General features: G+C 47.8%; 5 protein-coding genes across 10 annotated transcripts; all 5 read left to right on the top strand.

The window, feature by feature from the left end:
• On the top strand, positions 1-2,467 carry LOC9628818 (protein ANTAGONIST OF LIKE HETEROCHROMATIN PROTEIN 1). 2 transcript variants are annotated; one of them, XM_024679796.1, is made up of 2 exons: positions 1-2,223; positions 2,295-2,467. In XM_024679796.1, exon 1 carries the CDS (start codon positions 792-794, stop codon positions 2,166-2,168), a length of 1,377 nt encoding a protein of 458 aa, XP_024535564.1. In that variant the 5' UTR covers positions 1-791; the 3' UTR covers positions 2,169-2,223; positions 2,295-2,467. The 2 variants fall into 2 exon arrangements, with proteins under 2 accessions (XP_024535564.1, XP_002975150.2); XM_002975104.2 differs by having other exon boundaries at positions 2,291-2,467.
• On the top strand, positions 2,298-3,623 carry LOC112348091. Its single transcript, XM_024680149.1, has 5 exons — positions 2,298-2,372; positions 2,510-2,947; positions 3,007-3,081; positions 3,143-3,212; positions 3,276-3,623. Exons 1-5 carry the CDS (start codon positions 2,298-2,300, stop codon positions 3,359-3,361), a joined length of 744 nt encoding a protein of 247 aa, XP_024535917.1. The 3' UTR covers positions 3,362-3,623.
• Positions 3,624-5,933: 2,310 nt separating this feature from the next.
• On the top strand, positions 5,934-11,340 carry LOC9628817 (LRR receptor-like serine/threonine-protein kinase ERL1). Its single transcript, XM_002975103.2, has 25 exons — positions 5,934-6,993; positions 7,106-7,244; positions 7,305-7,376; positions 7,435-7,506; positions 7,557-7,628; positions 7,688-7,759; positions 7,818-7,889; positions 7,941-8,012; positions 8,067-8,138; positions 8,205-8,273; positions 8,323-8,394; positions 8,451-8,522; positions 8,577-8,648; positions 8,704-8,775; positions 8,823-8,894; positions 8,945-9,016; positions 9,071-9,214; positions 9,264-9,335; positions 9,394-9,465; positions 9,521-9,592; positions 9,642-9,713; positions 9,763-9,965; positions 10,029-10,367; positions 10,422-10,792; positions 10,844-11,340. Exons 1-25 carry the CDS (start codon positions 6,906-6,908, stop codon positions 11,186-11,188), a joined length of 2,922 nt encoding a protein of 973 aa, XP_002975149.2. The 5' UTR covers positions 5,934-6,905; the 3' UTR covers positions 11,189-11,340.
• Positions 11,341-11,426: 86 nt separating this feature from the next.
• Positions 11,427-15,737, top strand: LOC9628816 (probable ATP-dependent DNA helicase CHR12). Its single transcript, XM_024679790.1, has 13 exons — positions 11,427-11,647; positions 11,699-11,758; positions 11,810-11,945; positions 11,993-12,048; positions 12,105-12,305; positions 12,362-12,511; positions 12,567-12,953; positions 13,007-13,266; positions 13,328-13,546; positions 13,596-13,803; positions 13,855-14,008; positions 14,068-14,676; positions 14,738-15,737. Exons 1-13 carry the CDS (start codon positions 11,441-11,443, stop codon positions 15,619-15,621), a joined length of 3,531 nt encoding a protein of 1,176 aa, XP_024535558.1. The 5' UTR covers positions 11,427-11,440; the 3' UTR covers positions 15,622-15,737.
• Positions 15,738-17,492: 1,755 nt separating this feature from the next.
• LOC9637842 lies at positions 17,493-20,050 on the top strand. Of its 5 annotated transcripts, none has more exons than XM_024679802.1 (4): positions 17,493-18,188; positions 18,260-19,343; positions 19,395-19,686; positions 19,874-20,050. In XM_024679802.1, exons 2-4 carry the CDS (start codon positions 18,449-18,451, stop codon positions 19,944-19,946), a joined length of 1,260 nt encoding a protein of 419 aa, XP_024535570.1. In that variant the 5' UTR covers positions 17,493-18,188; positions 18,260-18,448; the 3' UTR covers positions 19,947-20,050. The 5 variants fall into 5 exon arrangements, with proteins under 5 accessions (XP_024535570.1, XP_024535567.1, XP_024535568.1 ...); XM_024679799.1 differs by having other exon boundaries at positions 19,395-19,786; positions 19,874-19,915; XM_024679800.1 differs by lacking the exon at positions 19,874-20,050 and having other exon boundaries at positions 17,493-17,839; positions 17,887-18,188; positions 19,395-19,867.
• The last annotated feature ends 70 nt before the right edge of the window (positions 20,051-20,120 follow it).

The following is a 20,120-nucleotide window of genomic DNA, read 5'->3' as shown; positions in this document are numbered from 1 at the left end:
GCCGCCCGGCCTCGCTCCCGGCGGCGGCGGCGCGCATTGATGGCGGCGGGGGGAGTGGAATTCCGTGCGCTATCTGATCCGATGCTGAGGTGCGATCGGGAGAATGTGTGAGTTTTCGCTTTCCTCCTCTTCGTCGCGCCTGGCAGGCAGGGATTTCTCCTGGCGCGCGCTGCCCGAGCGAGGGCGAGTGCAGTGTGGGGGTCTGCGCATGATGGATTTACGCAGCACATTCGATCGATCGACAGGGATTTCTTTCGGGGAAGGAGGGAAAGCGCGTAATAGGGTTTAGAGGCCGTCGCGTCCGGACAGGGGTGCCGCATTGATAGAGGATGCGTGTGGACTAACTGGTTGACGCCGACGAAGCTACAGTGTAGGGAAGAGTCCGGGGCCAATTCTTCTAGAAATGAGGTTTTTTCCAGGCACAGGTGTGAAGCAGATGATAGATGGTCGGAGAAAAAACAAAGTTTTGCGAATTCACGTGGAAGGATTTTTTGTCCGGAGAAATCAGCAAGATCACCAGGATTAGAAGTAGCAGCCGGAGCTGGAAGAGTTCTCGCAAGGATTTTAGATTTAATACAGGATTATCATAGGTGGTCGGAGAGCGTAAACACGCGGAAGAATAGGAGTATGTCGAGACACAGAGTCTAGGTGGAAGAAGACGAACAACACAAAGAAAAAGAAGAAGAAGAAGAAGAAGAAGAAGAAGAATGTTGGCGAGCGGTGGTTTTTCTCCTCGCCATCGACAAGCAGATTAGTGAATCTGGAAGAGATTTTCTCTAGGAGGACGCTCAATGAGCGGCTCCGGAGGTTTGGAGGTAACTAGCAGGAAGAGACCTTGGAACCCGAGACGAAGCGAGCTTCTCAAGATGCTGCTCTTCCTGGTTGTCTACAGCGAGCAGCAGCAGCAAGAAGAGGAGGAGTTTGAGAGGCGGTCCCGGCTGGAATGGCAGAGAATCGAAGAGGAGCACAAGAGACGCGTGGAGTTGATGCTGGATTACCACCGACATCTACAGGAGGAGTACGCCGAGCTTGACGAGCTCGAGAGGCTGCGTTTGAAACGGAGCCGGCTGGCGGTGGCCGCTGTTGGTGCCGCCATCGCGACGCAGCAGAGCGTCCACCGCCGGCTGTGGGTGAAGTCACGCTCGCAGGCGTGGTGGGAGCGCTGCAATCACCCGAGCTTTCCCGAGGCCGAGTTCCACCGCGCATTTCGGATGAGCAAGAGCACGTTTAACATCATCTGTGACCAGCTCGGCCTGGCGGTGGCCAAGGAGGACACGATGCTCCGCCAGGCCATCCCGGTGAGACAACGAGTAGCGGTTTGTATCTGGCGGCTCGCCACCGGAGAGCCGCTGAGGCTCGTCTCCAAGCGATTCGGACTCGGGATATCAACTTGTCACAAGCTGGTGCTCGAAGTTTGCGCTGCTATCAACGACGTTCTTCTGTCCAAGTACGTCCAGTGGCCGACCGAGGAGCGCCTTCAGGCGGTGATGGAGGAGTTCGAGGCCATCTCCGGGATTCCAAACCTGGTCGGGGCTATGTACACGACGCACATCCCGATCATCGCTCCAAAGATGAACGTCGCGGCCTACTTCAACAAGAGGCACACGGACAGGAACCAGAAGACGTCCTACTCGATCACCCTGCAAGGGGTGGTGGACATCCGCGGGATTTTCACGGACCTCTCCATCGGCTGGCCGGGTTCCATGTCGGACGAGAGGATCCTGGAGAAGTCCAACCTCGCGCAGCGAGCGGCGGATGGCCTGCTAAACGGAGTTTGGGTCTCCGGAGGGCCGGGGTACCCGCTACTCAGCTGGCTCTTGGTGCCTTACACGCAGCACAACCTCGGCTGGGCTCACCACGCTTTCAACGAGAAGCTGTCCGAGGTGCTCAAGATCGCCAGGGACGCGTTTGGACGGCTCAAGGGACGCTGGAAGTTCTTGCAAAAGCGGACCGAGGTGAAGCTCCAGGAGCTCCCGGCGGTGCTGGGGGCATGCAGCGTGCTCCACAACGTTTGCGAGCACCACAACGAGGGGTTTGACGAGGAGCTGGCGTACGAGGCCGTGGACGACTTGATGTTCCCGGACAGTAGCAGCAGCGATCCGGCCGCCGTCCAGGCCCGAGATGCGATCGCTCACAACTTGCTCCACAGCGGCGCAACGTTTTTGTGACGGGACTCGTGTCCTCCAGCGGCAGATATTCGTGTAGCATGCGCTGACTTTAGAGGTACGACATTCTTTTCTTTGGGTTTTTCTTTTGGGAGTGAACCTGACCAGTGTTCTTTGCTGGCCAGCTAGAGTATGAGGAATACAGATGCTCAAAACCGATCTTCCGAGTGTACATGTTGCGGCAAGCTCGCTTTAGCTCGAGTGCTTGTACGATGTGAAACTGGGTTTTTCTCCAAAAGTTTTGAAATCGTTGTAGAAGTTGGAGGTGCTAATTCTTTTAAAGCTAGACATTTAAGCTGTTCTAGGATGGGGATATTTGTAAGATATTTGTAACTTTGTTTTAGGGTTTAGGTTTTGTGGCGGGAAATGGGCAAGGGCTCGCAAGAGAAGCGGGGCAAGGCTACAAGCTTGGCGATTCCTGCAAGCTGGTGCTGCGCGAGGGCGACATCACTCGGTGGCATGCCGACGGCAAGAGCGATGCGATCGTCAACGCCACGCACGAATGGTTACTGGGAGGCGGTGGCGTCGACGGAGGTGGGAAAAACTCTCTTGACAATTTTAAAATTCTTTCTTTCGACTGGATCACCGCCGAGAACTCCCCGATTGTCCTCCAGGAGAAGCCATGGCTACACCGTAAGCAAGTTTTTCATGTACAAATGTATTGTGTGGTTGGCTTTAGTCTCCGTGTGAGCAAGATCATCCACACTGTGGGTGTAGCGTACAAGAAAACCTTCAGCGAAGAACAGGCTCGCAAAAGCCGAGACTCTCAAGAACGCTTACAAGTATATAGCACTCTGGAGCTTTTTCTCTCGCTTCTCATTTTCACGCTGATACGTCGCAGGAACTCGCTCGAAGTCGCACGAAGCCAAGGCATCAAGTTCATAGCCTTCCCGGCGCTGTCCTGCGGGATCAACGGGTAACAAAGAGCTGCTTTGCTGTAGACTCGAGTTTTATTATGCGCTAAACTTTGGCTCCAGATTCCCGCTCGCCAAAGCCGCGCAAATCGCTCTGGAAACCATCCAGGAGGGGGCGCACGGATTCTCCGAGGCAAGTCTTTGCGTGCTCTCGGCCGCTCTTCCACCGCTGACTTGTGATGCTGCTGCTTCTCAGATCGATTTCGTCTTGTTCAATCAGGCGACCAGTCGCGCCTGGTCAGAAGCAGCAGCCAGAGCCGGGCTCCAACCAGTCTAAGCTAGATTCTGGCAAAAACAACTCTAATAAGCTCCATCCGAAACTCCTTTTATCTTTCGAAGCGCCTGTAAGTATCGCAAAGACTTTGTCCCTCCGCGTAGAGCTGATAAATAAGACAAGATCTTCGTTCTCTACAGATGCGAGATAACTTTCACCAGGAAAACAAAGACAGTTCTAACGACTTTCGTGGTCGTCTTCAAAACTCCTTTTTTTTTTCTCTAACGTTTTGTATGCTCCAGCTCGTATATAACGGATACGCATTGATAATCTCGTTGGCCAGCTAGAGCGAATTGCCATGCCCCCCTCCAGCAGATATACGTTGCATCTTCTCACTTGGCATAAAAGCTCCCGTCGCTTCGCTGGGCTGTGCGGGGGGGGGGCATGTTCCGCCACCAAAAAAACAACTCCTTACGTCTACTTCGCTTTAGCTGCATTGCAATAAGCCACCCCAGTGCTTGTACCTCTCGATAATAAACTTTGATTCCAACCTTTTCTAAATAACAATAATGGTGGTGCTGTTAAAATATGTTCCCTTTTATTTAGAGGTAGCCGAGAATTATGCTATGGAGTTGAATACTCTTGAGTTATATGAGAATTATTTTGCGGCAATGCGCCGCATGTTACAGGCCGCAAAAACAAATGCAGCCCGATTGACATCTTGCACTCTTTTGGGCCTGGCCTATGTATGATTACCATACTTTGCTTTAGCGGCACTAACAAATTATTCTAGGGGAGAAAACTACAAAAGTGCTTGTACCACCGTGGTTATTTTAGTCCCTGCAGAGAGTGATCTTAAGTTACGACAGCCACAAAAGGGTGATATAGTTTTTCTTGCCTGGTGGAACATGCAAGCCAGTTCCGCGAGCCGCAAAGAAAATGATTTCCCGGCAACGACGGGGAACGAAACGCAAAGGTGAAAGTTTTTTTACCTTTTGTTTGCATTGCAACAGGAACAAGAAGTAAACTAGGTTATAAGTCAATTGCTTGTTGAGGGAACAAAGGGTGAGGGAGAGGGGAGGTAAATGGCACATCCCCTCATTCCGGAATTTGCATCGATCCAAAGTTTTCTCCCGATCCAACTGGGACGTGTCATAACAAATGATTGTTCGCCTCGAGAGCTGGGAGATTGGGAGATTGGATTCTCAGGTCTTTGTTTATAGGCGGGATCGAGCTCGCCAAATGGTGGTGGGGCTCTCTCTGGTTATTATAAAAGCTTTTAGACCTTCGAGGCAGTGAGCCAAAGACACAAAACACTGCTCTACCAACAACGGCGACAGAAAAACCCAAGGACAACTTAATTCACCCAGGATCATACGGAAGTTCTCCCGAGCTACAGTTCCGTACAAAGAAACTGTAATCGCACAACAACTTACTGGTGAGATGTTAACTTCTATACACTTGTGCCATGTGCATTATTAACACAGACAATCCCCGTACGTAGAAAATTTAGCCTGAATATCGACACGTTCGGTTAGGAATATTCCGGTAGCGCCGTACTATCATCGTACGAGATTTTTATGATTAAACAGGCACGTGTGAGTCGCATAATTCGTCTTAAGCAGCATAACGCCTTGGCCCACGGGTTCCGCGACGGCCTGCTGTGACGTCAGGCGACCGGCTCCGCCGGTGGCGACGGAATATTTCCGATTTGAATGATGGCGCGAAACAAATGTTAGTGGCCTTGAAGGGGAGAGAATCACACAGGGGTAAAATGCGATGTCATTTTCTATGATTTTTATCGCAGGGTGGGCGGGTTAGAGTTACTACACCCACGAATACGAATTTTCCGGAGGAATCGTCCTTAAGCCAAGTGGGTCCTTGTTACTCTCATTAGGGAGCTAGATACACACATACACACACATTCACTAGCAAAATCACACCACTCGGTACCGCCACCGGCAGGTACCGGTCACCTGCTAGGCCTTTGACTCCTACATGATGCCCTGCCCCGTACGGCCTCTGGAAGGGTGCAGGGAAGCGTTTTCACCGGGGCTTTAATAAGGGTGGCTTTGTGCGTGTGGCCCTAACGAACTCGTATGCCATTTTGATTAAGAGCCATGCAAAAGATGTGACCAGCCACACCATTTTAGGGTATCAAACATTTGCTTCTCATATTTTGCACCACCACCATTTTCGTTCGATCATAAATGGTTGGCATGATTGCGGTGATATAAAAATACCATACCATGTTCTACTACAGCAAACCATATAATGTATATGCTTGAGTGAGTGATCAGCGGCGATGCTACGTCCCTCTTTCAACATTTTCAAACTCAGGATCCCAACAAATGATTCCATGATCACTTTAGGGTTTATTTGCTATTTCGCCTATTTCGCCTTTCCAGCGCGCGACCCAAAGCGCAGCAGCCGCCGGGGAGCTAAGGATTGTGTCCTTGCATCAAGGACACCCGTCCTTAGCGCCCAGAAGCGCGCCAAGGACATATGTCCTTATCGCTCTGCTGCTGCTGGGCGGGGAGTTTTTGGGGTGAGGACATACGTCCTTATCGTCGCCCCATGTGGGAGAGCGTGTATGGACGGGGTGGTAGAAAGCTTTTACCCGTCAGGTAAAACGGAGTAAAGTGAATTTTAGCAATCAAGAGCCCGCCGGGGCGGATTATCGATCCCTGCCAAAATGCGTCTCTTGTTCCTCCTCGGCATTTAGGTTCATCACTTCTCCGGCGCCAAGAGATTGCATTGCAGGGTGTCGATCGGCTCCGCGGCAGCAGCGGCAGCGGCAGCAGCGCGATCGATCGATCGATCTTTCCCCCGCTCCTGGTTTCTTGGAATATTTTGGAGGATCGGATCCAGCTCGCTCTCATCCAAGGACGGATTTCTGCTGCGGTGGAGCTTTCATGGGCATAATATCGGCCTGGCGTGGGGCGCGGCGTCGGAATTGACACGGATCGGTGTTGTGCTTGCTAATGTTCCAGTTTTTGCGTGCTCCAGTCTGATCACTGATGGCGATGGCTGCCGGCGCTGGCGCTGGCGCTGGCGCTGCTCCAACTGGGGAACTGGGAGGTGCTGCGCTTGAATAATTTTGGTTTGAAATCGATTGCCCCCAGTTCTTGGCAGCCTTCTGGGTCGCGCTAGGGACAAGAGGTGAGAGAGAGGTGGGGGTCTTTCTTTTCCAGCGATTTGGAGCAGTGAATGGGAGGGAAGTGACTCAACAGCCGCTGCTTGCCTTTTTTGAGGGGCCGCACAGCAGCACAACACAGGAATGCAGGTTCTTGGCAGCGGCAGTGGAGGGGTTTTGCCGCCTTGATTGAGGGACAGGGGTTTAGCCAAGAGGAAAGGGATATATTTTCTGGACTTTTGCCAGGGAAGGGAGGTGTAAACGCAGGGCTCGCTATGGTGGCTTGGAAAGGAGGAGCTAGCTTGTAGAGGGCGGCTGCGAATTTCTACGCCGGGATGTTAGCAGTGTGGGCTCGGGGGAACCAATGCAGGGGCGTACAATGACCGAGCGTCATTCGGTCTGATCTCTGTGGAAGTGTAGCAGCTAGCCTCGAGCTCTCGCGCTCCTTCTCGCTCGAGGTTCTCAAGCTATTTGATATGGCTCTACGTTCGTTCTTTCTGCTTGTGGGCTTGCTGCTTTTCTGGGCTGGTGTAGCTCAGGAGGCTGCTGCGCTCTCCAACGACGGTGAGTAGAGTATCTGTTTCTGTGATTTCTTTTCTCTGCTGCTCCTTTTTCTTGGTTTCTGGATCCTCGGTCTACGTTGGGCGTTCTAAGTTGTTTGTTGCTCCGTTCCCAGGCGCGGTTTTGCTCGAGATCAAGAAGTCGTTCAGTAATGCCGGCAATGCTCTTTACGATTGGGATGGTTCCGCTGATCACGATCCTTGCTTTTGGAGGGGAGTTACATGTGACAACGTGACACTTTCCGTTACTGGACTGTATGTGTTTTTTGCTTCACGCTTCATGTACATTGCGCACATCTGATTTGTTTTGTGCAGGAATCTCACCCAGTTGAGCCTCTCCGGAGTGATATCTCCATCGGTAGGAAAGTTGAAAAGTCTTCAGTATCTGTAAGCTTGGATGGAGCTGTTTTCGTGGAGTTTGGAGTCTAATGCGTATGTCTGGCAGGGATTTGCGAGAGAACAGCATTGGTGGTCAGATTCCTGATGAAATAGGCGACTGTGCTGTTCTAAAATACATGTGAGCCTGTATTGTTCTCAAGATTTGCTGGGTCTGACGCTGTTTCTCAGAGATTTATCCTTCAATGCATTGGTCGGAGACATCCCCTTTTCAGTATCGCAGCTCAAACAGCTTGAAACTCTGTGCGTATATGGCCGATTGTCTCCGAAAATATCTGTCTCATGCGTTCATGTGGGTGCAGGATTCTCAAAAGCAATCAGCTCACGGGACCCATTCCATCGACCCTCTCTCAGCTGCCGAATCTGAAGACGCTGTGAGTTTGAGGCTGTTCTGGTGAATGCTTTTGCTAATCTTATTGCTCTGACGGGCAGGGATCTTGCTCAAAATCAGCTCACTGGAGAGATACCCACGCTCTTGTATTGGAGCGAGGTTTTACAGTACCTGTAAGTCTCATTTTTTCATAGGAATGATTTTATGTCTATCATTTGGAACAGGGGGCTCAGAGACAATTCTCTCAGCGGAACGCTGTCTTCTGATATGTGCCGTTTGACCGGGCTTTGGTACTTGTAAGTTTCTGTCATTGATTTTTGTCACGGACTTACGGGAAGGTTGCCTTTCAGTGATGTGCGCAGCAACAATATCTCTGGGATTATTCCTGATAACATAGGCAACTGCACAAGTTTTGAAATCTTGTATGTGGATTACAATCTTTACATTCATTCGGTGTTCTCATTCACGTGACATGGGTTTTGGTGCAGAGATCTAGCATATAATCGCCTGAATGGAGAAATACCATACAACATTGGCTTTTTGCAAGTGGCCACCCTGTAGGTTTATTCGTCTCGTTTTCCTGAATGTTATAATGTTTTGTATCAGATCACTTCAAGGCAACCAGTTTTCAGGAAAAATACCTGAAGTGATTGGGCTTATGCAGGCCCTTGCGGTATTGTAAGTAAATTCAATTTATTTGGCTAGTTGTAGTTAACAATCTTGATGCTTTATAGGGATTTGAGCGATAATCGTCTAGTTGGTGACATACCCGCTCTTTTGGGAAATTTGACGTATACGGGTAAATTGTATGTACTTGAACTTGCTGTCAAGGCGTTGAACTAAGTTTAAGGAAACGCCAGGTATTTGCACGGTAACTTACTTACCGGAACTATTCCTCCCGAGCTTGGTAACATGACGAAGTTAAGCTACTTGTAAGTTTACGATTATTTGTGTTACGATTGATTAGCGATCTGCTTTACAATGCAGGCAACTCAATGATAATCAACTGACTGGAGAAATTCCATCTGAGCTTGGATCTTTAAGCGAGCTATTTGAGTTGTACGTCTTTTTTCGGTTGTATTGCTTGTGTTAATAGTTTACAGCAGGAACCTGGCTAACAATCAGCTGTATGGGCGTATTCCTGAAAACATAAGCTCTTGCAATGCTCTGAACTATCTGTAAGTTGTCTGTATTTGGGCTCGAGTCGCTAATTCTTTCGTATTGCCAGCAATGTGCACGGAAACCGTCTAAATGGGAGCATTCCACCGCAACTGAAGAAGCTTGATAGCCTGACCTATCTGTAAGTGGTTTATTCCGTGCTGCGTGGTTTGACTATAATTTATCGTTGTTGCAGGAATTTATCGTCAAATCTCTTCAGCGGCAGTATTCCTGACGACTTTGGTCACATAGTAAATCTGGATACTTTGGACGTGTCTGATAACTATATCAGTGGTTCCATTCCAAGCTCTGTTGGTGACCTAGAACATCTATTGACATTGTAAGTGTGATTTCTGCGAGTTGATGTTTCTTATACGATCGAATGGCAGGATTTTGCGCAATAACGATATTTCAGGAAAGATCCCATCGGAGTTTGGAAATTTACGGAGTATTGACTTGCTGTAAGATTTATTTCTGCTGCTTTCTGTTTTCTAGCGCGCCGCTAACACACAACTTCAGGGATCTTTCGCAAAATAAGCTTTCAGGGAACATACCCCCAGAGTTAGGCCAGTTACAGACATTAAATACTCTGTAAGGATTCATGTTACTCGCTTTCATAGAACTAATTTTTGCCCAATGTTGATAGGTTTCTGCAACACAACAAGTTATCAGGTGCTATTCCAGTTCAACTTACGAATTGTTTTAGTCTCAACATCCTGTAAGCTCGACATTGAGCAGTGTTTTGTGTGACTGACAATTTTCTGTAGGAATGTTTCGTATAACAACCTCTCTGGAGAGGTACCGTCGGGCACAATATTTTCAAAATTCACGCCCGACAGGTATTTGAGACATGGTTCGCTTTCGGTTTTCTCATCTCTCCTTTTACAGTTACATTGGTAACTCACAACTATGCGGAACTTCCACTAAAACTGTCTGCGGTTATCGCTCTAAGCAGTCCAATACTATTGGAGCAACGGCAATCATGGGTATAGCAATAGCTGCAATCTGTTTGGTTCTTCTACTGGTTTTCTTGGGCATAAGATTGAATCATTCTAAACCGTTCGCCAAGGGTTCAAGCAAAACTGGCCAAGGTACGCACGCATTCTTCAGCTTTGCCACTGTCAGTCTTTAATATTGTTTCGTGTTTTACACAGGTCCGCCCAACCTTGTTGTTCTTCACATGGACATGGCGTGCCACAGCTACGATGATGTTATGAGGATCACAGACAATCTTAACGAACGCTTCATAATTGGCCGCGGAGCTTCTAGTACTGTTTACAAATGCTCGCTCAAGAATGGAAAGACAGTTGCCATCAAGAAGCTGTACAACCACTTCCCTCAAAACATTCACGAGTTTGAAACGGAGCTGGAAACTCTGGGCCATATCAAGCACCGGAACCTTGTTGGCTTACACGGATACTCGTTGTCACCGGCAGGCAACCTTTTGTTTTATGACTATTTGGAAAACGGAAGTTTGTGGGACGTCTTGCACGGTATGAGATCTTTCTCGGTTCGAAGCTTCTTTGTTCATCACGCTTGTGTTACAGGACCAGTGAGAAAAGTAAAGCTGGACTGGGATACACGTCTTAAAATTGCTCTGGGAGCCGCCCAGGGGCTGGCATATCTTCACCACGATTGCAGTCCGCGGATCATTCACCGGGACGTCAAGTCCTCAAACATCTTGCTGGACGAGAACTTCGACGCGCACATATCAGACTTTGGAATCGCCAAGAGCATATGTCCGACGAAGACGCACACATCGACTTTTGTCCTGGGAACCATAGGGTATATCGACCCCGAGTACGCGCGCACGTCGAGGCTAAACGAGAAGTCGGACGTGTATAGCTATGGCATCGTCCTCCTGGAGCTCATCACCGGATTAAAAGCCGTAGACGACGAAAGGAACTTGCATCAATGGGTACGTGATCTTTTCCTCGCTAGAACTACGTTCTTACTTTCTTGTGTCCAGGTATTGAGTCACGTAAACAACAACACCGTCATGGAAGTGATCGACGCCGAGATCAAAGACACTTGCCAAGACATTGGCACCGTCCAAAAGATGATCCGGCTGGCTCTACTCTGCGCTCAAAAGCAAGCGGCCCAGCGACCGGCAATGCACGACGTCGCAAACGTTCTCTTCTCGCTCTCGCCAGTGCCGGCACTCTCCAAGAAATCGGTCTCGTCGAATCCAAACCAGCGGCGCTACATTGACGACTATGCCGAGAGCAAGCACGCGGACAATCTCTCGGCCAGCAGCACGAACTCCGGTGGCCATCTCTTCATGAAATTCGGTGAAGTTATCTCCCAGGATTGAGGAAGAACACCACCACTCTCGGGATCTCCCAGGATTGAGGACGAACACCACCACTCTCGGGGAGGAAGCGCGTATATATAATTGATTCGCTGTGTAGCAGTTTTGTTGCTATAGGGAGTTTTTTAACAAAGACAAGAACTTGTAAGTACAAATGGAAGAGGAACATTCTATCAGGCGGCGGGCATATTCCGCTTATCTGTGGGCGGATGCCCTATTTTAGTCTAGGGTTTTTGTTTCCCTGGGAAGGAAATTATGTCCATGGGTGTTTTCAGCGATGGGCAAATTTCGCATCAATTCCTCGATGAGCTGCCGGAGGATCTCGTGTTGTCGCTGGAGCAGCGCCGACAGCTCAAGCTCCTTCTCCGGGCGCTTTGTTTGATCGCCAGGGATGTGGCGCTGCCGGGCGCATTGCTGGAATCCGTGGCGCGCCTGCGTGAGGGCTGGATTGCCGATCAGAAGGTAGGTCTTGTCCGCAGGAAAATGATGCGGGATTGATCCTTCTCTCTGCAGAAGCATCAGCCGGAGCCAGAGGAGAATCACGATGGCATGGATGGATTGCTGGATTTGGAGGTATTTCGGGGATGTCTAGCTCTCAGAGTTTGACTGGTGTTGCGAATGCAGGAGGAGAGAGGGGTGCTGCTCCATAATTTCGAGTCGTCGCTGGAGCACTCCAAGTACGTCTCGGCGGCACGGCTGCGAAGGTCCGAGGAGTCTCGTTTCTACGGCCGGCTCAAGCGTCGGCTGAAAGAACTTGGAAGTAAGAATTTTTTGGCTTAGACTTCTTTTCTACGTGCTTCTTCCCAGGCTTGTCAAGCGAAGAAATGCAACCAAGTTCTAAGATAGAGCTCAATACGCTTAAGGTAAGTCCCAAACAATCGCTTTTTTTTATGCTGGGCCTCATGATTTGTTTGGATAGCTGCTAGGACTTCAAAGGAAAGTTAGATTCGAGGTTGCCACGGAGCTACGACTTAAGCAGACATGCAACCGAGTGGAAACTCACTTAGTTGATTGGGGACTAATGAGATTGCGCTATCATTTATCATCGTTTCTGGGTGGATACACTGGCTCTGCTTACAGTGGTTCAGACGAGCAGATGCGGAAGAAAAGAGAAGACGAGGTATATTTTACTATTAGTACTTTTTTTTTCCTTATTTTTTATTTTTTGTGTGTCAGAGGCAAAGGCGGCTTGAACAAGCTGAACAAGACAGGATACAAACAAGGAAACGAAAATTCTTTAGCGAACTTATGAATTTTGGTAGGGAGTTTCTTCTACAAGGCCAGCAAATTGTGAAGCTTCAAAAGCAGCGCAATGATGGGATTATTGTACGTTTGTTTGCATTTTCCACTAGATCTCTGCTGACAGTTTTTTTTCCTGTAGAACTGGCATGCGAAACAAAAGCAGCGGGCCACACGCGCTGAAAGGCTGAGATATCAGGCGCTTAGAGCCGATGACCAAGAAGCGTACATGCGCATGGTGGAAGAGAGCAAAAATGAGCGGCTGACGACACTGTTATCAAAAACAGATGACTTACTGCAGCGTCTGGGTGCCATGGTTCAAGAGCAAAAGGATACAGACCCGGTTGAAGCTTTTAACAAACGGGATAAGCACAAGGACCGGAATCGAGATGTAACGAAAGATCCGTCGAGCTTGTCATCTCCGAAATCCAAACCTGAATCTGGGAAGGGTGACGTTGATACTAAAAAGAGAGACTATCTTGAAGGACAAAGGCAGTACAATTCTGCTGTTCACCAGATTGAGGAGCAGGCAAGTTTTCCGTTTGAGTTGTTTAATGTTTAGCTTGACACTTTTTCTTGCAGGTCACTGAACAACCTGCAATGCTGGAAGGAGGGCAACTGAGAATTTATCAGATTGAGGGACTCCAATGGATGCTCTCCCTCTATAACAATAACTTGAACGGGATACTGGCCGATGAGATGGGTTTGGGTAAGACTATACAGACCATTGCTTTATTTGCATACCTTATTGAGAACAAGGGCCTGAATGGTCCACATATCATCGTAGCACCCAAGGCTGTCTTACCGAACTGGGCTCACGAGTTTAGTACTTGGGTTCCGAGGTAATGTTTCCGACTTGTTTTATAAGTTTTCGCTTGAACCTTGTTGGATTTTTTTGGACAGTGTTTCCGTAGTTATGTATGATGGTCGTGCCGAAGATCGCAGAATTCTCAGAGAGCAACATGCCGGTGAAGGATCTTTCAACGTGCTTATAACACACTACGATCTAATAATGCGTGACAAACAGTTTCTTAAAAAGATTCGTTGGCATTACATGGTTGTTGATGAGGGGCATCGTCTGAAAAATCACGACTGTATGCTCGCTCGAACCCTTTCTGCCGGGTAAGATTGCTGCTTGCGTTGTTCTGGTATTAATTATGTGTTTGTGCAGGTATCACATAAGGCGGAGATTGCTCTTAACAGGAACACCCATTCAAAACAGTCTACAAGAACTATGGTCTCTATTGAACTTCATTTTACCTGCAATTTTCAATTCTAGCGGGAATTTTGAGGAATGGTTTAATGCACCATTTGCCGATCGAGCGGAAGTTTCTCTTACAGAAGAAGAACAACTTTTGATTATAAGGCGTTTGCATCAGGTACGACTTCCTTATTCCTTCTCTTTTTAGTTTAAAACGTAATTTTCACAGGTCCTTCGGCCCTTTTTGTTGAGAAGAAAGAAGTCTGAAGTGGAAAAATTTCTACCTACAAAGACGCAAGTGATGCTAAAATGCGACCTTTCCGCATGGCAGAAACTTTATTATCAACAAATGATCGAATCTCGTCGTGTTGGACTGCTTACTGGTAGGTTCTCGTCATTCGTTTTGTTTTGTAGTTGTTGCTCTAACTGTTTTGAAATCTAGGCTCTGGAAAAAAGCAAGTGGGGCTGCAAAACACGGTGATGCAGCTCCGGAAATGCTGTAATCACCCTTACCTGTTTCTCAACAAGGATTACGAACCACGAGATCGTGACGAGATTATTCGCGCGTCCGGCAAGTTTGAGCTCTTAGACCGGTTGCTGCCCAAGCTCCAAAAGACCGGACACAGGGTGCTGCTATTTTCTCAGATGACTCGTCTGATGGATTTATTGGAAATGTACTTGACGACGCGCGGATTTACTTATCTACGGCTTGATGGGACGACAAAGACGGAGGACCGTGGCAAAAAGCTTCAAATGTTTAATGCGGAGGACTCCCCATATTTTATGTTTCTTCTCAGCACCCGTGCTGGTGGCCTCGGGCTCAATCTTCAGACAGCAGACACAGTTATTATTTTCGACAGCGATTGGAATCCACAGATGGATCAGCAGGCAGAGGACAGAGCGCACCGTATCGGACAGAAGAAGGAAGTTCATGTCTTCGTGCTCGTCAGTGTGGGATCTATCGAGGAGGAGATCTTGGAGCGAGCAAAGTCAAAGATGGGAATCGACGCAAAAGTTATCCAGGCTGGGCTTTTCAACACCACATCCACCCGTAACGTTTTTATAACCTTTGTTTTTCCTATTTCTAACTTACGCTTTCTGTGTTCTTCCAGCTCAGGAGAGGCGGGAACTTCTCGAGGAGATCATGAGAAAAGGAACGTCCAACTTGTCGGCGGACGTCCCAAGCGAGCGGGAGATCAACCGCTTGACGGCGTCGTCCGAGGAGGAATTCGAGCTCTTCGAGGAGATGGACGAGGAGAGACGCAAGGACGAAGGATACAGGTCTCGGCTGATGGAGGAACACGAGGTGCCCGAGTGGGTGTTTCTCAAGACCGACGACATTGCCACAAACAACGACTCCACTCCACTCGAAGGCAAACGGAAGAGAAAGGAAGTGATCTACTCGGACATTCTCAGCGACTCGCAGTGGCTCAAGGCCGTGGAGGACGGACAAGATGTGACGGAGGTGGCGTTATCAAAGAGGACAAGGTCGAGCCTTCGGGAATTGTCGTCGACACCACAGACGGGCTCCAGGAGAAGCGGATCAGCAGGCAACAGCAGCAGCAAAGGTCCGATCGTTTTAAAAGTGCGTACGAGATACAGGGAGACTGTCGTAAAGACTCGCTACGCCAACGCCAAGGATTCCGAGAGCGAGGCGCCGACGTCCAGCACCGAGGACAAGCCCGAGAGCTCGCAGCAGTCGCAAGACTGGAGAAAGCTGAAGCGGAAGAGATCGAGCCAACAGCAGCAGCAGCAGCAACACGAGTCCGAGGAGGAAGTGGAGGAGGAAGAAGAACAAGAAGACGAAGAAGAACAAGAACAAGAGGAAGAAGAAGAACAAGGAGAGGTGGAGGAGGAGGAAGTAGTAGAAGAAGAGGAGGATGAAGAAGACGAAGAAGAGGAAGCCAATCCAAGTGACAGTGACGAGAGCTACGAGAAGAAGTTCCAGAATGACACAGGGAGAAGCACAAGAAGGAACAAGAGGCAGCGTGTCTAAAGTTTGTATTGGCTTATACTGAATCTATCTTCAACCCACTAATTGACAAAGTTCAATTAAAATAAGTGTTGCCTGTTTCACTTGTAAAATTAATATGTAATTTTGTTAAGAAGTTGAAAATTGAAAGTGCTTGAATTTAGTAAATTTTTGTAAAAATCTAATTCCAGTGTATAAATTTCGAATTGATAATCTGTATAGTCTACTATTGAAATTTTGTGCCTGACAACTACCGACGATCCCAATGATGACCACGCGCCACCCAGCGGCTGCTCTGCCGCGGCCGGTGGGAGGCCGAGAGGAAGAGACTCCATTATACTTAGAATTGGGATTGTCATTTTGGTTCTTCAGATTCAATAAGTTATGATTTTATTCCTAATTTTAAGGATGACGCTTTGAATCATAGTGCACTAAAATAGTTTTTCCCAATTTAGTTAAATTTGTTTTATTTTTTATAAGTAATGATTGCCATTTTATACAAACACCAGTAAATTATTATTATATTTTGATTGTATTTAAAATTTTTTGTTATCCAAATATCAAATAGTCATAATTAAATATTAGACTTTTTGGAGGCCTTGAAAAAAATAAAAAGAAATAAAGTCTAATTATTTAATATAAAATATGTTTTAAATTGGTTTTAATACTAAGAGTACTTTGTGCCTTTAATAGGATGCATCAAGTAAATAAATAACATGACCTTCAACTCTGTATAATCTTTTTTTTTAGCAATATTATTAACATTGCTGAGCTTGGAGATTGAGTCATTCATCAAGTTTATAATTAAAGGTGAGTTTCATGCATCCCCTAAAAGAAGTTTTGCAAAAGGAAGAATTTTAACACTTTATCCTATGCATTCCATTATTAATATAGCATTAGAATTAGGGGATAGTGGGTGTCCCTCCCTAAAACCCCTTGTTCCATGCACCTTATTATTACTGATATAAACATTAAAATTAAGGGTAATGGGAACCCTCCAAAATTTCTCTCAGTTAAACCAAACTAATGCATATTGCATGCAGCAAAACTTAGTTTGCTTAATAGTAATACTTATTATATTCTAATTTAATTGATCATATTGGAAGTTTATAATTATAAAATTACTTGTAATTTATAAATAGAAGATTAAATTCTATCATATATCAACCATTGGATGGTGAATAAACTAAAATATACTCGTGTTTAGATAGCTTATAAATTATAAATACAAGATTAATCTAATGAATAACAACCATTAGATGGTAGAATATCCCAGAATATCTAAATATATTTTACGTTGATCCACAAAAATATTTAAATTTAATTATAATTATTTAATAAAATTTCAAAAGTAGAAATTGGTTCCTCATTTCAATTATTAATTATTTTAAATGATAAAACATTTCTTTACTTATTATTTATTATCATTAATTTTGTTGTAAATGATCATTACTTTCACAAAGTCCAAGTTGATGATAGCAAATTTTAATAGCAGCAAAGTCAATATTTAAATTTACCTATCCAAATGAATAAGTGGTAAATTAGTTTGAGTTGTTATGCTATTGTTTATTTCTATTAAATTAAAGCTATTATTTAGAACCAAGAGGACCAGCTATTTCTTTTGGTTTAAAAGTCTTAAATTGAAAGTGAAGACTATGGGTGAGGTGAATTTTATGCTTTTTACTTAGTGCCTAAAGAATATATTGTGAATAATCATGAATAAGAGAAGAGCTTTCTTATAATAATAAAAAAAAGGGAATTACATTACATTTCTAGATTCTGGATGATATGTCTAAAGCATGCCAATGTCAACTGTTTGAAAATCCATGCCTTGGTTGTGACGTCAGCAAGATCAAACCAAACAAAGAACAGAGATTTATAGGGTGGTGTCACGTTGGTGGGGTGCAGCGTCTTTGACTGCAAACCCCAAACCCACGTCCACAACATGAATCCGACAAAGTCAAATTCCACGTATTTAACTAAACGACCGTGCTTGACGCCAGCCCTAGTTTGGACGGCCGGGATGCGAGGGCGGCATTTTGGGGACCTGCCGTTTTGGGACGGCGGCAGCGCAAGAAAGAAAGAAGGCCAGATCTTTCACAACAACAAACAAGCTTTGTAGGTTTTTCCCCCTCTCTTTTCTTTTCTAGCTATTCTCCTTCTCTAGTGGCATCGCATCGCATTCAAGAGATGGATGGATTTTATTGCCCGAGAGGAGCGCCCGTGATTGCGAGAGCGAGAGGTAAGCGCGGGCGATCGATCAAGTGGGATTGATTGATTGCGGCACAGGCAGCGGGCGCGCAAGCGACCGCCTCACGAGAGATCCTGCGCGTGCTTTGCAGGATCTTGGATCGCTCGCGACATGATCTCGACGAGTGTGAGGTGATTCGCGTATGGGCGAAAATATTTGGGAGATTGCCCCATCTTTTATGCACGTTTTCTTCGGACCTCGCTTTCATTCCTTCTAATTTCTTGGAGCATCCACCGGTATTCTTTGCTTCTCCGATTTGCGCGGCGCATTCGCGATGGAGAAATGTGGATGGTGTGGGCTGGATTCACTCGAGAACACGGCAGCAGCACTGTGAGATGATGTACGTGTGTTTCTGGGAAGTTCGATTGGAATCGGTACACTCATCATCCATTTCCTTTGCTTTGTTTGCAGGAATGGATTTGGATGATTGTACTCGAGAGGAGGAGAATCACGAGCGGCACCACCAACAGCCAGAGAATGCTTGGCCGCAACAATCATGGATGCTGCTACGACTGGTGAGTGTGACCCCGTCATAGCCTCTAGTCAACACTACTGGAAGAGGAACTCTCGAGTAAGTTGCAGTACTAGTGGTGGTCCTCCATGGTTTCTTCCGTGAAAGACAAGCAGCCGGCACAGGACCCGGGCTCTCCGTCTCAGTCGGTCTCGGATTCAGGCAGCTCGCCGTGTCACCGGACGAGCTTGGATCAGCGAGCTTCCACGATCGCTGGCCTGCAAAACTTGGAACTGGAGAAGACGAGTGGATCCTCCCCGGAGGCGGATAAGGCCGCGGGAGACGAAAAGAAGAAGAAGAAGAGACGGAGGAGCGGGGGAGGAGCAGTGGCTCAAAAGTCTCCGGATCAGCAGCAGGATCTCGGCGATGGTGGAAAGCCTTCTCCGGATCAACAGCAGGGCCCAGGAGGAGCTACAGGCAATCTGGACAAGTCAACTCCAGGTGATCCTCATAATTCCCAGCACGATCCAAACACGGCTGGAGCAGTAGCAGCACCATCAGCAGCAGCATCAGCTTGGTGGCTACAGCAACAGCCAGTGGATCCATCAACTGTCCCAGCGGCGCGATTCAGGCAGCCACCACCTTACAGCTATCCTCCGCCGCAGTTCCGGCCAGAGTTACGCCTCCCCACGTCAGTGATCCGGCCGACGAGCATTCCGCACGAGAAGTCGCCGTTTCTCGGTCGTCCGGAGGAGCACCACGGCGCGGGCTTGATGAGCCAGGACGTGACGGACAATGGCAACGCCAGGATCATCGGTTCTAAGAAAGCCGAAGGCAAAAGCTTTGTCGAGTGGCGACCGGAAATGAGCCAGGCAGCGGCACTGCCGTCGAGCTCGCTGGTCTTATCTCATGGCTGGAAGAACCAAACAACGAGCTACTTCACTGGCTTGAACGCCAACTTCCGGCCAGACATGAATTTTCCTTTGCCGCAGCAGGGCTGGAATCTTCCTTCCAGCAGTGTGGGACTCGGTCTCCACAACCCAGGTACTCATTTCATCATCCATCGCAAAGATATGGAAAAATTCTAGTCTAAAGTTGCAACTGTAGGTGGTGGGGAGAACTTATTCCTGGGACGTCCACCGGAGCAGACCCGAGTCATCACTGTCGTCATGGAGGGACGCTCCATAGATGGGAGGATTTGCCTGAGTGACTACGATGGCTATGGCAGCTTCGCAGCGGCACTACGATCGATGTTCGGACCGGAGGAGGAAGCCTCCACAGCGGCGGCGGAGCAAGCTTGCAGCCTCTCTAACGCAATCCCGCACCACATTATCGCGTACGAGGACGCCGAGGGTGACCTCCTCCTCGCCGGTGATCTCTCCTGGAGGTGGTGCTCGCATCTTTTACAGTTTCCTCCGCGAAAACACTGTGAATGTCTCTCTTCCTGGTTTGGCTTTGCTTTGTCAATTCCTGCTGCTTGAGTACGTGTAAGTCGCCACCTTTTTCGTGCTTTGCGATTCTTTCCAGCTCTGCTGCTACTGTGCTTCGTTCTCACTCTGTCGTGTGGCTTGCAGGAACTTCGTCCGCGCTGCCAAACGAATCAGGATTCTTGCGGCAAGAGGCCGACGCGTAGTGGCAGTAGCGTGACACGAGCAAGGGACAGAAGTTTTGATCGGCTTTGAGAACGGCAGTAAAAAGGCACGTCCACGCCGGGATGGTGGGAGCAAACGGCATGCTGTGGAAAAGATCCACCGCCGCCTGGAGCTGTCCCGATCTCGCGAGCACGTCCAGGACGGAGAAGTAGTTGTACGCGTCCGGAGA

This window comes from Selaginella moellendorffii, unplaced genomic scaffold (genome assembly GCF_000143415.4).
Source record: "Selaginella moellendorffii unplaced genomic scaffold, v1.0 SELMOscaffold_26, whole genome shotgun sequence".
Taxonomy (NCBI): domain Eukaryota; kingdom Viridiplantae; phylum Streptophyta; class Lycopodiopsida; order Selaginellales; family Selaginellaceae; genus Selaginella; species Selaginella moellendorffii.
The sequence above is the reverse complement of the archived record's forward strand: the minus strand, read 5'-3'. Positions and strand labels throughout refer to the sequence as shown.

Bases quoted from the DNA above. Each gene is read 5' to 3' on its own strand.
- LOC9628818 (XM_024679796.1), top strand. From the start codon at position 792: ATGAGCGGCTCCGGAGGTTTGGAGGTAACTAGCAGGAAGAGACCTTGG.
- LOC112348091 (XM_024680149.1), top strand. From the start codon at position 2,298: ATGAGGAATACAGATGCTCAAAACCGATCTTCCGAGTGTACATGTTGC. The intron at 2,373-2,509 runs GTACGATGTGAA...ACTTTGTTTTAG, and splicing joins TCGCTTTAGCTCGAGTGCTT to GGTTTAGGTTTTGTGGCGGG. The intron at 3,082-3,142 runs GTAACAAAGAGC...CTTTGGCTCCAG, and splicing joins CTGTCCTGCGGGATCAACGG to ATTCCCGCTCGCCAAAGCCG.
- LOC9628817 (XM_002975103.2), top strand. From the start codon at position 6,906: ATGGCTCTACGTTCGTTCTTTCTGCTTGTGGGCTTGCTGCTTTTCTGG. The intron at 8,649-8,703 runs GTAAGTTTACGA...TTTACAATGCAG, and splicing joins ATGACGAAGTTAAGCTACTT to GCAACTCAATGATAATCAAC. The intron at 9,714-9,762 runs GTATTTGAGACA...CTCCTTTTACAG, and splicing joins TCAAAATTCACGCCCGACAG to TTACATTGGTAACTCACAAC.
- LOC9628816 (XM_024679790.1), top strand. From the start codon at position 11,441: ATGTCCATGGGTGTTTTCAGCGATGGGCAAATTTCGCATCAATTCCTC. The intron at 12,049-12,104 runs GTAAGTCCCAAA...TTGTTTGGATAG, and splicing joins TAGAGCTCAATACGCTTAAG to CTGCTAGGACTTCAAAGGAA. The intron at 13,804-13,854 runs GTACGACTTCCT...TAATTTTCACAG, and splicing joins TTATAAGGCGTTTGCATCAG to GTCCTTCGGCCCTTTTTGTT.
- LOC9637842 (XM_024679799.1), top strand. From the start codon at position 18,449: ATGGTTTCTTCCGTGAAAGACAAGCAGCCGGCACAGGACCCGGGCTCT. The intron at 19,344-19,394 runs GTACTCATTTCA...TCTAGTCTAAAG, and splicing joins ACTCGGTCTCCACAACCCAG to TTGCAACTGTAGGTGGTGGG.